General features: G+C 60.4%; 1 protein-coding gene across 3 annotated transcripts in view; it reads left to right on the top strand.

Annotated features, from left to right (window-relative positions):
• Positions 1–4,557, top strand: part of BGN (biglycan) — a 16,660-nt gene extending 12,103 nt beyond the window's left edge. For all 3 annotated transcript variants that reach the window (XM_040627054.1, XM_040627048.1, XM_040627060.1), the window contains one exon: positions 3,361–4,557. In XM_040627054.1, the coding sequence (XP_040482988.1) occupies positions 3,361–3,558 (198 nt within the window). In that variant the 3' untranslated portion in view covers positions 3,559–4,557. The remainder of the gene's footprint in view (positions 1–3,360) is intronic.
• Positions 4,558–14,041: the final 9,484 nt, after the last annotated feature.

Here is a 14,041-nt window from a genome sequence, read left to right as displayed (position 1 = left end):
CTGCGTGCGTGTCTGTGTGCATGCGTGTGTGCTCGCGTGTGTCCCCATGCGCAGTCACTCATGCTGGTGACATCGGCCCCGGCCCCCAGGTCTGAAGGCTGTGCCCAAGGAGATCTCGCCCGACACCACGCTTCTGGACTTGCAGAACAATGGCATCTCTGAGCTCCGCAGGGATGACTTCAAAGGCCTCCAGCACCTTTATGTAAGCCCACCCCTGCCCTGAGGGGCTTCGAGGAGGTGGGCAGTCTGCAGCTCAGGAGTTGGGTGCTTATGGGTGTGTACATGTGTGTGCAGTGTGAGAGGGGACAGGGGGCCCATGGAGTCCTGTGAGAAGTCTGGAGTGCCCCAGTCACAGGTCACCTGTGTGATGTCCACAGTATAGCAGCCAGAAGCACAGGACAGAATCGTTCAGCCCAATTCCCTCTGTGGCAGAAAACTTTTTGTTGTACGGGTGCATTGCAGCAAGCCGAGAAGGAAGGATTTTGTCATAGCTAGGGTGCAAGTAGGGAAATCAAGTTGCAGAGAAGTGGTGGGCCGTGGGAGGCAGCACTGGCCCTACCAAGCCTGAGTACCGGCACCTGGCTCTGCACTCCGCCCGCGGGCACAGACGGATCTCCTTGAGGCTGCGCGGGCAGCCCCACGGACCGCCAGCCCCGGGAGACAAGGGAGGGAGAAAGCGGTGAGGGTGGGGCGGGGTGGGAAGCTGGCGCCCTCACTTCCCACACCCTCCCTGCCCCAGGCTCTCGTCCTGGTGAACAACAAGATCTCCAAGATCCACGAGAAGGCCTTCAGCCCCCTGCGCAAGCTGCAGAAGCTCTATATATCCAAGAACCACCTGGTGGAGATCCCTCCCAACCTGCCCAGCTCCCTGGTGGAGCTTCGCATCCACGATAACCGCATCCGCAAGGTGCCGAAGGGCGTGTTTAGCGGGCTGCGCAGCATGAACTGCATCGGTGAGTGCGGCCTGGACTGCAGCAGGCAGTCCCCACCCCGCGGCCGGCACGGACAAGCCTGGTGGGCCTCATAGAATGTTCTGGAGGCTTGTCTGGGGGCATGCCCCAGGGCTGCCATGAAGAGAAACCGGGGGACCATAGAGAGAGGGAAGGGAAAGGCCCAGCCCGCCGGGGACCACCACGGGCCCAGCCAGAGGAGATGAGCAGGCTGGGGTGGAGCCCCACCTTGATCTCTGGCTCCCCTCCCTTTCCTCCTGCTTCCACTACCCCCGGAGGCCAATGCCTGGACCAACACCCTTGAGAGGTAATGGTCTTGAACAGCCAGGAGTTTGCAATCAGCCCAGTAAATTACCGGAGCTGCTTTCAGGGAGAGCTGGGGGAGCAGGGCTGGTCAAGCCAGCCCAAGCCAGAAAGCCAGCAGGACCTGGGGCTGTGCAGGCAGCCGCCCAGCTCTGGTGCCAGGGCTGAGCAGGGCTTCTCTCCTAGAGATGGGCGGGAACCCCCTGGAAAATAGTGGCTTTGAGCCTGGAGCCTTCGATGGCCTGAAGCTCAACTACCTTCGCATCTCTGAGGCCAAGCTCACCGGCATCCCCAAAGGTAGGAAGGCAGCCCCTTTCCCCCATGCTGTTTGGCCTCCATGGCACAGATGGGCACAGATCGGGGGATGGGGGGCTGGAGACATCTGGAACCACCAGTCAACTCAGAGAGGGCTTTGGTAGTCCTGTGTTCCCATCCACCACCCCACATACAGACAGCCCACACACGTGGCCTCCCCTCCTGCATTCCATTCAGAGCACCCTCTTTTCCTGGCAGACCTCCCCGAGACCCTGAATGAACTCCATCTGGACCACAACAAAATCCAGGCCATCGAGCTGGAGGATCTGCTCCGTTACTCCAAGCTGTACAGGTGGGCTGGGGGTCCGAGCGGGGTGCCCTGCCCCACTGCTCTTTTCTCCTCTAGCCTTTTGGTACATCTCTTCTGCCCCTCACAGGCTGGGCCTGGGCCACAACCAGATCCGTATGATCGAGAACGGGAGCCTGAGCTTCCTGCCCACCCTGCGGGAGCTGCACCTGGACAACAACAAGCTGTCCAGGGTGCCTTCTGGCCTCCCGGACCTCAAGCTCCTGCAGGTGAGAGCCGCACGCAGCCGCCGTGCCCGCTTCCATAAGACCGAGTATGCAATAGGACCTTGCCGCGCAGCTGGCACCGCCCCCTCCTCATCTGGAAAGAAGCAATCACAAGTATCAGTGCTGAGGAAGCAGGGAAGGCGAGCGGGGACTCCACTGTGGATGGCAAGGAGGGCAGGTCATGGGTGGAGAGAGGGTGTGGGGCATGAGCAGGAGTTGGCCTGGTAGATATTGCGGCTGAAGTTTTCCTAGGTGGCTGGGACACCAGAAAGGCATGGCAGAGCCTGGGAGGTCAGGGAACAGTCTGGGTATTGGAAGTGCACAGATTTGTGGCAAGATAGGTTCAGCTCAGGGCAGGAAGTAGACTGATGAGGGGTGCAGGGTCTTGCCTGGGGTCCTTTCAGGGACCCCTGTCCCTGGCTTGGCTTCCGGTCTCTTCCTCGGCCCCATTCACACTCACCAGGACACCTGCCATTCTCACAGGCTGTCCAGCCAGAGCCAAGTCCAGACCAGCCCTGCACCAGTGAGGGCAGAAGAGGGGGTCAACCCAGAAGCTGCCACGGGGAGGCCCATGACCGGCTGAGCGCGCCCTCTAGCGGCCGGTGTCCTCTCTGCCTCTAGAAGGCGCAGCTGCAGTCTGAGCACCTACCCACCATCACGGGGTTTCTTATCCACTCACCCTCCTGCTTCCTCTGTCCCTCCCCTAGAGAGGGGCTTCAGGAAGTTGAGGGCTGCTGGAGAGCAAGCACCCTGGGGACTGGAAGGAAAAGGAGGTCATCTGTAGGCTCTTTCTCCTCTCATACCTATGAGTCTCTGGAGTGAAAAACTGCTGCCCAGGGGCAGCCCTGGAGTTTGGGAAACCCAGAAGGAGGGCCGGGGGCCCTCTGTGAGCCCAAGGAGCCATTTTTCCTGCACTGATACCCACATCCCAGGCCCCTCACTTCCCACCCACCACACACCGCCTATGGGTCCCTCATCCCAGCCCCTGGTCACACACCAGTACCTTAAAATACCATCCAACACCCACCTGACAACCATACCCAAGCATCGGTTTGCTTCTCCCAACCATGGAAGAATCACATCCTGGCCCTCAAAAGGGCAAGCACTGCAGTGAAATCACACCCATGAGGTGGCCAGGTGGGACTCTCAGGAGGGAGGGCCCAAGCCCTCTGTTGTCTGCCCTCCACTTGGCCCACCCAGGCTGGACCAGATTCGGAGGGCAGTCAGGGGATGCCTGGGCCGCTGGCACTGGGCCTGAGCCACGCCCCTCTGCCCCCAGGTGGTCTATCTGCACACCAACAACATCACCAAGGTGGGCGTCAACGACTTCTGCCCTGTGGGCTTCGGGGTCAAGAGGGCCTACTACAATGGCATCAGCCTCTTCAACAACCCTGTGCCATACTGGGAGGTACAGCCGGCCACCTTCCGCTGCGTCACTGACCGCCTGGCCATCCAGTTTGGCAACTACAAGAAGTAGAGGCAGCAAGCAGCCGCCGTGGTGGCCTGGGCGGGGTCTCTGGGGAGCACAGCAGACATCGTGAAAGGGAGGGCAGCGTGAAGGAGCGAAGCCAGCGCCCAGCTGCACCCAACCCAGCCCCACCCTTGATCCTGGACCCCAACTGGCTGCCTCCCGACGCCTTCATCCTGGCTCCCAAGCATGTAGATGGGGAACAAGACCAAGCCGCCATCACACGCCTCTCGGCTTCAGAGCTGCCCCTGCCCCCCACCCCCGTCATAGCCACTCACAGGCACCCTCATAAAGCTCTCTTCCCATTCACCCTGAAATCGAATTGCCCAAGGCTCCAGTCCAAGAAAGACGGGCCCTGGGTCTAGGGGGTGGGAAGGGGCTAACAAGGATGGAGACAGCCCACCTCACCTGCCTAGCATGCATTCCTCCTTCTCATGTACTTCCAGCTTCCAATTGTCCTTGGCCTGGCCTGCTACCCTTGGCCTCCCATGCCCCCCCACCCTTCTGCAAGTTCATGGCCCATCCATCCAAGCCTCCTTGCTCTACTGGCCTCTAGACCAATATCTTCTTCTCTGGCTCTCTGGCTCTCTCTCCACCACCCCCCCCCCCATCTCCATCTATCTCTCTCATCCTCACTCTCCTCTCTCACATCTCTGAGCTGGGTCTTGTGTCTGTCTTGCTGGGCGTCTGCCCAGCCCCTACCCAGGCAAGCTGGGGGCAGAGGGCAGCTGCCCCCAAGCCTGCCCTGCCCAGGCCTTGCCCCCAAGTCTGGACTGTCCTGGAGGAGGCCAGCAGGTAGAGGTGATGCAGGGGAGCACCGGCCTGGAAAGGGCCCAGCATCCCACTGGAGCCCCCAGTCAGCTTTCCTTGTCCCTCTTTCCCCCCATGATGGCTAGTTCTCCCCTCCCTTTGCCTTCTGGCCCCCGATATGGTGGGGGTTTCAAGCTTGAGAAGGGGCTGCTTCTGAGGTCGGTTGTTGTCTTTCAATTAAAGAAACACTGTGCAATATGTCTCTGTGTGCTGCCACTCTCGGGGTGGCACTGGGGACTGAGTGGAGAGGAGAGCTACAGGGGCCGTGGTGGCTGGCTCCCAGGGTCTGCCTCTTCATGCCCACTCTGAGCCTTCGGCTTCCTCTTTGCTGCTTTCCCTGCCTGCAGGTGAGAGTCCTCACTACCTCCAGATCCACAAGGAGGCCCCTTCCACTTCCTTAGAGGCACTTCCATTGCCCCAGCTGTCCTTATACTGGGCTCCTAAAGCAGCCTTGGCCGAGGGAGCATCTGCTCTCCCAGGGTGGAGCATTTGCCAAGCACATGCCATCTTCAGAGCACCAGATTAGACCCTCACTCTGAGAGGGGAGCCTGGAAATCCTAGGGGCCCTGCCTGCCTGTCCTGATGGGATTTGGGGGCTCAGAACAACGCTGGATCCGGGCTGTTATCAAAACTGTGCACAGCACCCAAGTCAGCACCAGGGGGCGCACACCTGGGCAGGACAGGCCTCATAGGGCCAGGACAGCAAGTTGTGTGTGCCCACCTGTGCGGGCCTGGCCTGGGCTCCATGCAGAGCCTCCGCCCAGTAGGTCACACTGTGCCAGCAGAGCCAAGCCCAGGTTGCAATGCTCTGTCACTGGCTCCCAAGAAAGATCCAGGACATGGCCTGAGAAGAGTAGCGCCGGGGATATAGGTCTGCCCCCGACAGGGCAGCATGGGCATGGGCGGGACAGTTCCCAGAGCAATGTGCCCTCAGACGGTAAGCCCAGCCGATTGAGGTGGTGGTGGGCTAGAGCCTGGCTGCCGTCCTTCGCTCCCCACAGGTGGCTTCTGCCTCAGGGGGTGGGGGCCGGGGCTTTCCTGGGCAGCCACAGGCTGCCAGTAGAAAGAGCAGGCAGGGCCCACGAGGAGTGCCAGCCCAGGAGAGAAGGAGCTCGGAGGCACCACGTGCTGGCTCCGAGCACAGAGCTGCACGTCCTTCTGCCTGGCCTGGCACCAGGGTGCCCAGCGTCCCTGAGTTTCCCCTTTTGGGGATAGGAGGCGCCACTCAGCATGGTGGCCCTGTGATAGAATGTCACCCGTCGGCATCATAGCACTATTCTGGGCCATGTGCTCCACAGCGCAGCAATCTCTGCTGAGCTGGGCAGGCTCAGGGCAAGGGCACTGGCCAGGGGCCAGGAGACAGGGCCTCAGTCAAGTCCCCTCACTGGTCGGGAAGAGGGACAGCCATAACCGGGGCCCTGGAGGAGACAGAGACATGGAGCCCTCAGGCTATTTCCCTGTGGGCCGCCTGGGGCACTGAACTGTTTCCTGCAGGTCCAATGTACCCCTGTAGATCTTTGTCTTCCTTCCCAGCCTTCCTGCCCTTCCTTTCCTCTCTGCCTCCCTCTCCCTCAGGGACAGAGGTGTCAGGATAAACTAGCGAGACAAGTGGGGCACCTGGGTGGCTCAGTCGGTTAAGCATCCGACTCTTGATCTGGGCTTGGGACATGGTCTCAGGGTTGTGAGGTAGAGCCCCACATCGGGCTCTGCAATGAGCTTAGAGTCAGCTTGGGATTCCTCTCTCCCTGTCCCTCTGCCCCTCCCCTGACTCACACACATGTGCCCCCCCCCCCAAAACAAGCAAACTAGTAAGACCAGTGTAATAATGCTGGTAGGCTCAGATAAGACTCCTGTGGCTGGGCCCCAGGGAAGGTGTCCTGTGGGCCTTGTGGGTCACCCTACACGGTAGGGAACAGTGCCCTGCAGGCAGGACCCACACTCTGCCCAGATCAGAGGCCCCGAGGCAGCCAGGGGACCACTTGGGCCCTGTGGCAGGAGCTCCTCATGGAGCTCAGGGCCTTCCTGAGGTCATGGGAGGCCCCAGGGTGGCAAAGCTGCAGCAGGCTGGTCCACTCTGAGCTGTGAGTAGATGGATGGGCTCAGGGGGGCCCAGTTAGAAAGCCTCAGCTCCGCCCGAAAAGCCTCAGGAAAGGTGGGAGGGGGGACCAGGTTCCAGCTGCTGGATTTGGGGACAGATTGGACATGGGGTGACAGGAAGGAAGTGGGCACCCCCAGGTCTGAGGCTCCTGGAGGAAGAGGAAGGGGCTGCAAGGAATATCACCTGAGGGCCGGGAGCACCCCCGGCACTATGGGCGTGTGGACGCAGCTCGGAGAAGGGATCTAGGCCGGAGAGGGAGCTGAGGCAGGCACATGTGCACGCAGGCCATGAAAGTCACGGGAGCAGCTCACTCGGGGAGGGCTGTCCTGTGAAGGAAGTGGCTGCCAGGGAGCGTTCTCAGCGACACGGGGCTAGGGCGGGGGACATTTCCAAGTACTTACTGCAGGTCAGGTGCCTTCTGGACATAGCGGGGCCCAGCTGGAGCCTAAGCCGAATCCACTGCTTGGGTTTAAACAAGTTGGGGCTTGTCGGAAGGGCAGCCAGCCAGACATCCATAGACCATGGCTGGGGATGGGGGCAGGGCCCCTCAGAAGGACAACCCCTCCTTGAAGGGCCTGAATGGGTGGGTGGAAAAGCCGCTTTGAGAACTTGGGGGGCAGTGTTCATTCAATTCTGGTCCCCCTGTGGTCTCTAGGCCCCGTCCCCATGGGCTCTGGGCTCTGGTCTTGGGAGGGCAGGGACTGCAGGAAGAGGCAAAGCCAACCCCACTCTGGACATGTGGGGCATGGCCCCATCGCCAGGTGTAGCACAGAGCCACTGCAGCCCTAGAGAGCCCGGGGCAGCTCTGACACTGAAGGGCCCCGGGGCCTGCTGCACACGGGCTGCCAGGGCAGGGATAGGGCTGCCCGGGGTCTGAGCTAGCCCCAGAGGCTGGAGCCAGGCCGGCAGGAGGAGTTGTGCCCAGAAGGCCACTTCCCCATAGGCCACCTGAGCTGTTCCTGAGAATAGAGGAACCCTGGCTCTCCAGGACCTCTGGGGTAGGATCTGTTGAGGCCAAGTGCCTAGGAGGTCCCAGGAGAGGTATGCTGCAGGCAGGGTTGGGGGGACTCAGGACTTCTTGGGGGCCAGGTCAGGGACTGGTAGGAGTTTCCGGGGGAGGTTGTAACAAAGGACCACAAGCCGGTGGCTTCAGAGACTGATTCTTTCCTAGTTCTGGAGGCCACAAGTCCAAATCAAGGTGTCCGCAGGGCCGTGCTCCCTCCAAAAACTCTAGGGGAAGATCCTTCCTGCCTCTCCCAGCGTCTGGTGGCTCCGGTCATTCCTTGGCTTGTGGCTACCACTCCAGTGTCTGCCTCTGTCTTCATGCGGTTTCCTCCTCTGTGTGTGTGTGTGTGTGTGTGTGTGTGTGTGTGTGTGTGTGTGTGTGTGTGTGAAATCTCTGCCTCCCTCTTATAAAGGACACTTGTCACTGCCCAGATCATCCAGGATGATCTCTCCACATCAAGACCCTTAACTGCAAAGTCCCTATTTCTGAATAAGGTCCCAGTCTGGTTCCAGGACTTAGGACATGCACGTCTCTTTGGGGGCATTTCAGCCTGCCAGAAGGCCGCAGGTGAATACTGATCTGGGAGGCCCCAGCAGGACGGTGGCCCCCAAGGCTTGGAGGAGGGGTAAAGGAAGAGTTTATGCTCTCAACCAGGGAGAAAGTGAACACTCAGAAAAGAGACGGCCCTGGGGCCCAGCCAGAAGTTCCCCCACTTCAAGGCTGGGCTGAGGAATTGCTGTCCCCAGAGGGAGGCTGTGACAGCCACACCAAAAGTANNNGGAGAGAAATCAGGCAGGGGAGGAGGGGCGGCAGCTACAGGGCCCAGGAAGAGGGGTGTGGTGATCCGGTGACGGTTGGCTGAAGACCTGGGAAAGAAAGCATGCGGCAGTGGGGGAGGGGGAATGCTGGAGGCAGGTGACAAGGAGGGGGTGGTCAGTAGGAAGAGGGAGTGTGGGCTTCCTCCTACACAGTGTGAAGGCTGCAGGGCCTGAGGGGGGCCTCTCCTTCTTGGCTTTGTTTCTTGGGCCAAGAATGCCTTTGAGATGGCCCCAGGAAGAGACAGCTGACAGGGAGCCATTAACATGTAAGAGTCAGGGGCACCGACCTAGGCCTGAGGCTCCCGAGGGGGCAGGAAGGGGCAAGAGCACAGTGAGGACTAGGTGTGGGGCTGGAGGAAAGGAACAAGGGAGGGTACAGGGAAGCAGGGAGGTCTGGGCCACTCAGCCAAACACCTTCCCCTGCTGCACCCCCAGCCCCAGCCGTGGGCCTCCCTGGAGCTGCCCCCTAACCATTTTCAGTACAGGAGACAGGGCTTGATGTAAGGAAGAACTTTCTAGAGAAGCTCTCCCCACCCACCTCTGTACAGATGGAGAAACCAAGAAGGGCTGGCCAATGAGCAGGGGCCATCGATGACAGTGGGAGAGATTCCCTGGCACCCAGGCTCCCTCACTCCCCAGGTCTGAGATCTCCCTTAGGCCACAGGCTAGTGACCAACTGTTTTGAACCACAGAAAGGGGGCCATCCTCTCTCCCAGCTCATTAGCTGTTTGGGGATTGCCATTTGCCAGAGACGGGATTTTCATGACACCCTGTGGAGTAGTGGCTCAGTCCCTTCAGCTCTCCTGAAGCCACATACCTTGCTCTTTGGCCAGCTGACTTTGGCCATAGCGGGCCTCATCACAAAGGCGTGTGGTACAGCCAACTCTGGCCTGGGCTGGGCCTTGGCAGTACCCCTAGGAAAGAGGCGAAGCGGTGGTGATGAGTGTTCCCTGCCTCTGATTTTCTCCCCTCAACTTGTTTCTTCCCCCTCAGTGTTCAAGGGCAACCCAGCAGGAGGTGGTCTATGCATAACTGGGAGAAGGGGGTCTCACGTAACTGTCCAACCAAGGCAGCCGGCTCCAAGCTCTGGGAGCAGGACGGACTTCACATGATGGTGCCGATGCCCCCATGTGGCCAGCAGCCATTGGCAAAATGAACGTGCCCCCAAGGGCAATCAATAGGTCCCCTGGTCCCTGAAGGGAGGCAGTGACACAGTCCCAAGGGAGTCTTAGTTCTTCTCTTCAGCCACTCCCAAGCCTGCACGTGTGAGACTCTCCCCTCCCACTCAGCACCCATTTCTTCCCCACTCCTATCCCCCCACCAGCTGCCAACACATGGCTGCGAAGAGGCTGACCGATAACTGAACATTTGCTATCAGCCAGAGAGTGCACCTCCTGCCCAAGGGAGGCTCCTGTAAGGGCCACCAGAACTTCCTGTGGCTCTACAGCCAGGGACCTCAGGCCTGGGACCAAAGGACATGCCACTGGGCCAGACTCCAGGAAGCCTGCCACACTGCGGGGGACCAAGAGGGGGGACCCAGCTTCAATCTGTGGGGTAGAAGAGGCCACAGGCTCTCGGGAGGTGTTCCCACCCAGCTTCACAATTGGCTTCAGGTGGGGTCTGGTTCCCCTCTGAGTGTGGGACAGCAAGAACAACTCCAAGATGGCTGCCTCTCACATGACAGGAGGCTCCATGGGCAACACCGAGCTCGCGAATAGATGCTCAGGCAATCAGGGGACTCGCTCCAGCTCTTATCTTCCCTATTCTGGGCCCAGTGCATCAGGCAGACTGGGCTCTGGGGCTGCTGTGGGGCCAAGGGAGCCAGACTTGCTGCCAGCTGCCCCCGCTGTACTGGGGCAACCCCCCACCTGTGGGACAACCTGCTAGCTCTCTAAGAGCAAACAGCCAGGAAACGTGCATCAGTAGTGTGTAAGAGTATGTGTGAGTGAGCATGTGAGTGTGTGTGAGAATGAGGGTGTAAGAGCATGGGTGAACAACCGTGTGAGGCTGTGTGTGTGAGAGCTCTGAGAGTGTGAGTGTATATGAGTGTGCATAACTCAATAGGTGAAAGTGGGTGTGAGTGTGAATATATGTAAATAATTGTGCATGAGTCAGTGTGAATGCGGTTGACTAGGTATGTGGGAATAACCGTGTATAAGTGTGTGAGTGTGACAGTATGTAACTATGTCTGAACCATTGGCAGTGAGCGTGTGCATGTTGGTTGGTGAGTGCACACAAACATGGGTTGGCGTGAGCATGCATGAGTGACCTATGAGTGTAGTGTGTGAGTGAGCGAGTGTGCGCTAGGTGAATATGACCTTGTGTATGAATATGAGTGCGATTGAGCATGTATGAATGTGTGAGCGAGTTTGGGGGAGTGAGCATGTGTGTGTGACAGAGCATATATGAGCATGTCAACGTGTGGGAGTGAGCATGTGTGTGTGTGCGTGTGTGAGTGTGCCTGTGGCCTCTGCCTGGACTGAGAGGTACCAGGTCTCAAGAGCCCAGCTGCTTCCTGGGGGAAAGACAAACTCTGGGGAGGTGTGACAGTCCCCTGGCCCAGGGCCAACCCTTTGCGTCCTCTAGGTCTCTGTCACAACAGCGCCTCCTACTAGAAGCCTTCCTTGAGCCCCCCCCCCCCCGCACCATCTTTTGTCTCCCCCATCAGTATTCCCTGAGGGCCCTTACCCCAACTTCATGACCACACATTCACTCTGCCTACCAGCTCTCCGTTTTGTGGCCCCTGCTGTGTCCCCAGTGCCCCGCTTGGGCCTTGCACACAGGACACCCTGGGGCCCCGTTTGTCCAAGGCAAGAAAGAATTTGTGGCTATGTCCAAGTGTCTTCTACCTGCCACGTTCTTGGGCTCCGAGCCCTGCCTGCTCCGAGGTGGTGAGGCTTCCTGTGGGCCTGTCACTTCTCTTTCTTACAGAGTCAGCCCCCTCGCACTTCTGCTTGATGTTCACAGATGGTGGCAAAGGCCTCCTCTGAGTTTGGAGGCACCCACTGTCCCTGAAACTGGGAAGCTTGGGACCCTAAAGATGAGTGGCATGGGCCAGCCAGCTTCCACCTGGCTGCGGGGTGTCTGTGGGCACACACTCGGTCTCTGTCCATGGATGTGCCTGTGTGTGTTGGTGGGTAGGGGTCTTCTCTGCATTGGGGTTTGTCTGTGTGTCTGTCTCCACTTGTGTCTGGAATGTATGTGTCCCTGTGCATCTGTCTCTGGGTGTTCACCTGTGTGCAGTACCTCTGTATCCTGTGTAATGGTGTTTATGGGATAACCTTTTGGGGTCACCAACTTTGAGAATCTGTCATAAGCTCCAGTTTCCTTCCCAAAGATGCTCTTAGTTGTCATACTCCCAACAGCAGGCAGTTTCAAGAGTATCACGACCCCCTGGGAAACCACAGGGGCCCAATAACCCCCAGGCTTCAAATCAGCAACCCAGCTCCACACTCCATTTGACTGTTAGGGACAGGACCCAGAGGACAGGGGTCTTGAGAGGGAGCAGCAGTCCGGGTGCCCCAGTCACATGCTCATCGCTCTTTCTCAGAGCTCCCAGGTGCCGGGGCCCGCAGGTCTCCAGCCAAGCCCACCTCTCATCCGCTGGCGCCCTCGGGGGGCACTGGCAGACCAGGAAGGACAGGCACACACCCCACCCCCACCCCCGCGCGCGCGCATCACCCAGGACAGAAGCGTGCGCTCAGGAGTGGTGGCTACTGAGCCCGAGGCCCCCAGCGCGCGCGCCGCCCTCCGCGCTCTCTCCCTCCTCCACTTCCTCCTCCTCCCCTCCCCCGCTCTCTGCCTCCCTCCCCTCCCTCCTCCCTCCCTCCCTCCCTCCGCGCTCAGAGCTGCGGCTGGAGCCGAGCGCGGCGCTCGCCCGCGCCGCGGTGCCGGAGCGGTAGGAGCACTCGGTGACAACTCTGCCTGTACCGCGGAGAGTCCTCTGCGCCGCGCCCGGCCAGAGCCGCCCTGCTTGTCCCGGGCCTTTCCGTCCTTGGAGCGGATCGTTGCCCGCAGGGCGCCCGCCTGCAGCGACAGCAGCCGCTGGAGCCGAGGCCACGGCGTCGGCCGTGCCCAGGACCCGGTAAGTGGTGCCTGGGGCGCGCAGGCAGGGGCGGACGGGCGGGGCGGGCGGCCCAGCAGGTGGCGCGGCCCCGCAGGTGGGGGGACGCGGGTCCCCGCCCACGGCACCTGCGCCCCGCGTCCGGCCTGCGTGTCCTTGCGGCGCCGCGCGTCACCCCGGGAGCCCTGGGCCGGCAGGCAGCGCCCACCGCGGCCGCGCCCCGGCATCCCCTGCTCAGACGCACGCAAAGCATCTGCGCGAGGGGAAAAGCGCCGGGGGGCTGCGGGCGGGGTCCTGGGCGGGCACAGCCTGGGCGCTGGGGGCCTGGGCTAGAGCCAGGTTGCTCTGCACGCACCTTCCCAGAGTCTCTTGACACCCCCTTCCCCCCCCCCCGCGCCCTCACACTGTGTCATCTTCCCCCAACACACTGAGAAACCCTCACGCGTTCCCACACTGTCCCCCGCGCGCCCACACAGCTGCCCAGCAGACCCCCTGCCACTGGCCGGGGCAGCGCCAACAAGCCTCCCTGGCCACACTTGGATAACTCCTTTTCCATCCCTCCATGCACAGCTGTCCTCCCCCTCCTCACCTGCGTGACCTTGGCCAGATGGCTTCTCCTATTGGGCCTCAGTGTTCTCTGGGTTTAGGATTCTGGAATTGGTGGTCAGATTCTCTCTCTAGGACCTGGTCCCTTTCGTTCTGCTGGCCCCTGCAGGCTTAGCGGCCCGCCAGCTGACGAGGGGTGGCAGGCAGGGTAGAGGCATGGCCTAGGTCTGATATGTAGGGAGTCTTGGGGTGAGGGCTAGCAAGGGGTTAGAAGAATGTGTGGAAACACTCCCTCAAGGGGCAGGACAGGGCCAGCACCCCTCAACTAGGAGCTTGACACTCCCCAGGGCCAGGCAGGTGAGTGGGCCCACTCGGTATTTCAAAGATGAGGTCATTGAGCCTCAGACCTAAAGTGGTTTCCTGCTGGCCACAGGGTCGAGTCCATCCCAATCTCCCCTGGCTCCCAGCCTGGAAGGCATCCCCCTCATTCACCCACTACCTCTGTGCCCCCTCCACCGACATAACCCTTCACTAGTCCGTGAGCATTTTAAGGGAGGGAGCACCTGAGTGCCCAGCACAGGCCTGACTCAGAGTGGGCACAGGTTTCTGTGTGGCACGTTCACGACCTTGACCTCACTGAATCTGCCGAATCACCTGAGGAGGGAAACAAGTCTGGGCTCTTCGTTCCCATTTTGCAGTTGGGATAACTGAGGCCCCCAGAGGGGAAGGGACTTGGCCCTACATTGACTGGATGGGTGGATGGCTGGGGGCACTGCCAGGAGCCTAGTGGGGCAAAGCACCTCCCACATGTCCCAGCACCATTCTGAGCAGACTCCTGAACCCCCCTCCCCTGGCTGAATCTCTTGGTCAACACCACATGCAAGCCGCTCTTTGCATTGCCCCCTTTCACGGTCGAGGAAACCAAGGCCATGTGGCTGGTGAGTAGGGTGCTGGGAGCCCCTACCAGAACTGGCCCACAGAGAAGAGGGCTGGGGGTCTGCCACGGCCTTAGCCTGGCAGAGTGTCCACGGGTGGTGCTGGCCCCTAGAGAGCGAGCCAATTGGAAGGGGCTGGGCAGTTTCGGTCCCAGGGCATTGATTGTCCCTGCTGTTGGCCTGGAGGAGAGGGACGGCCAAGGACACAGCTAGTCT

The sequence above is a fragment of the Ursus maritimus genome (assembly GCF_017311325.1).
Source record: "Ursus maritimus isolate PB19 chromosome X unlocalized genomic scaffold, ASM1731132v1 scaffold_X1, whole genome shotgun sequence".
Taxonomy (NCBI): Eukaryota; Metazoa; Chordata; class Mammalia; order Carnivora; family Ursidae; genus Ursus; species Ursus maritimus.
Note: the sequence above shows the minus strand (reverse complement) of the source record. Positions and strands in the feature narration are given on the sequence as shown.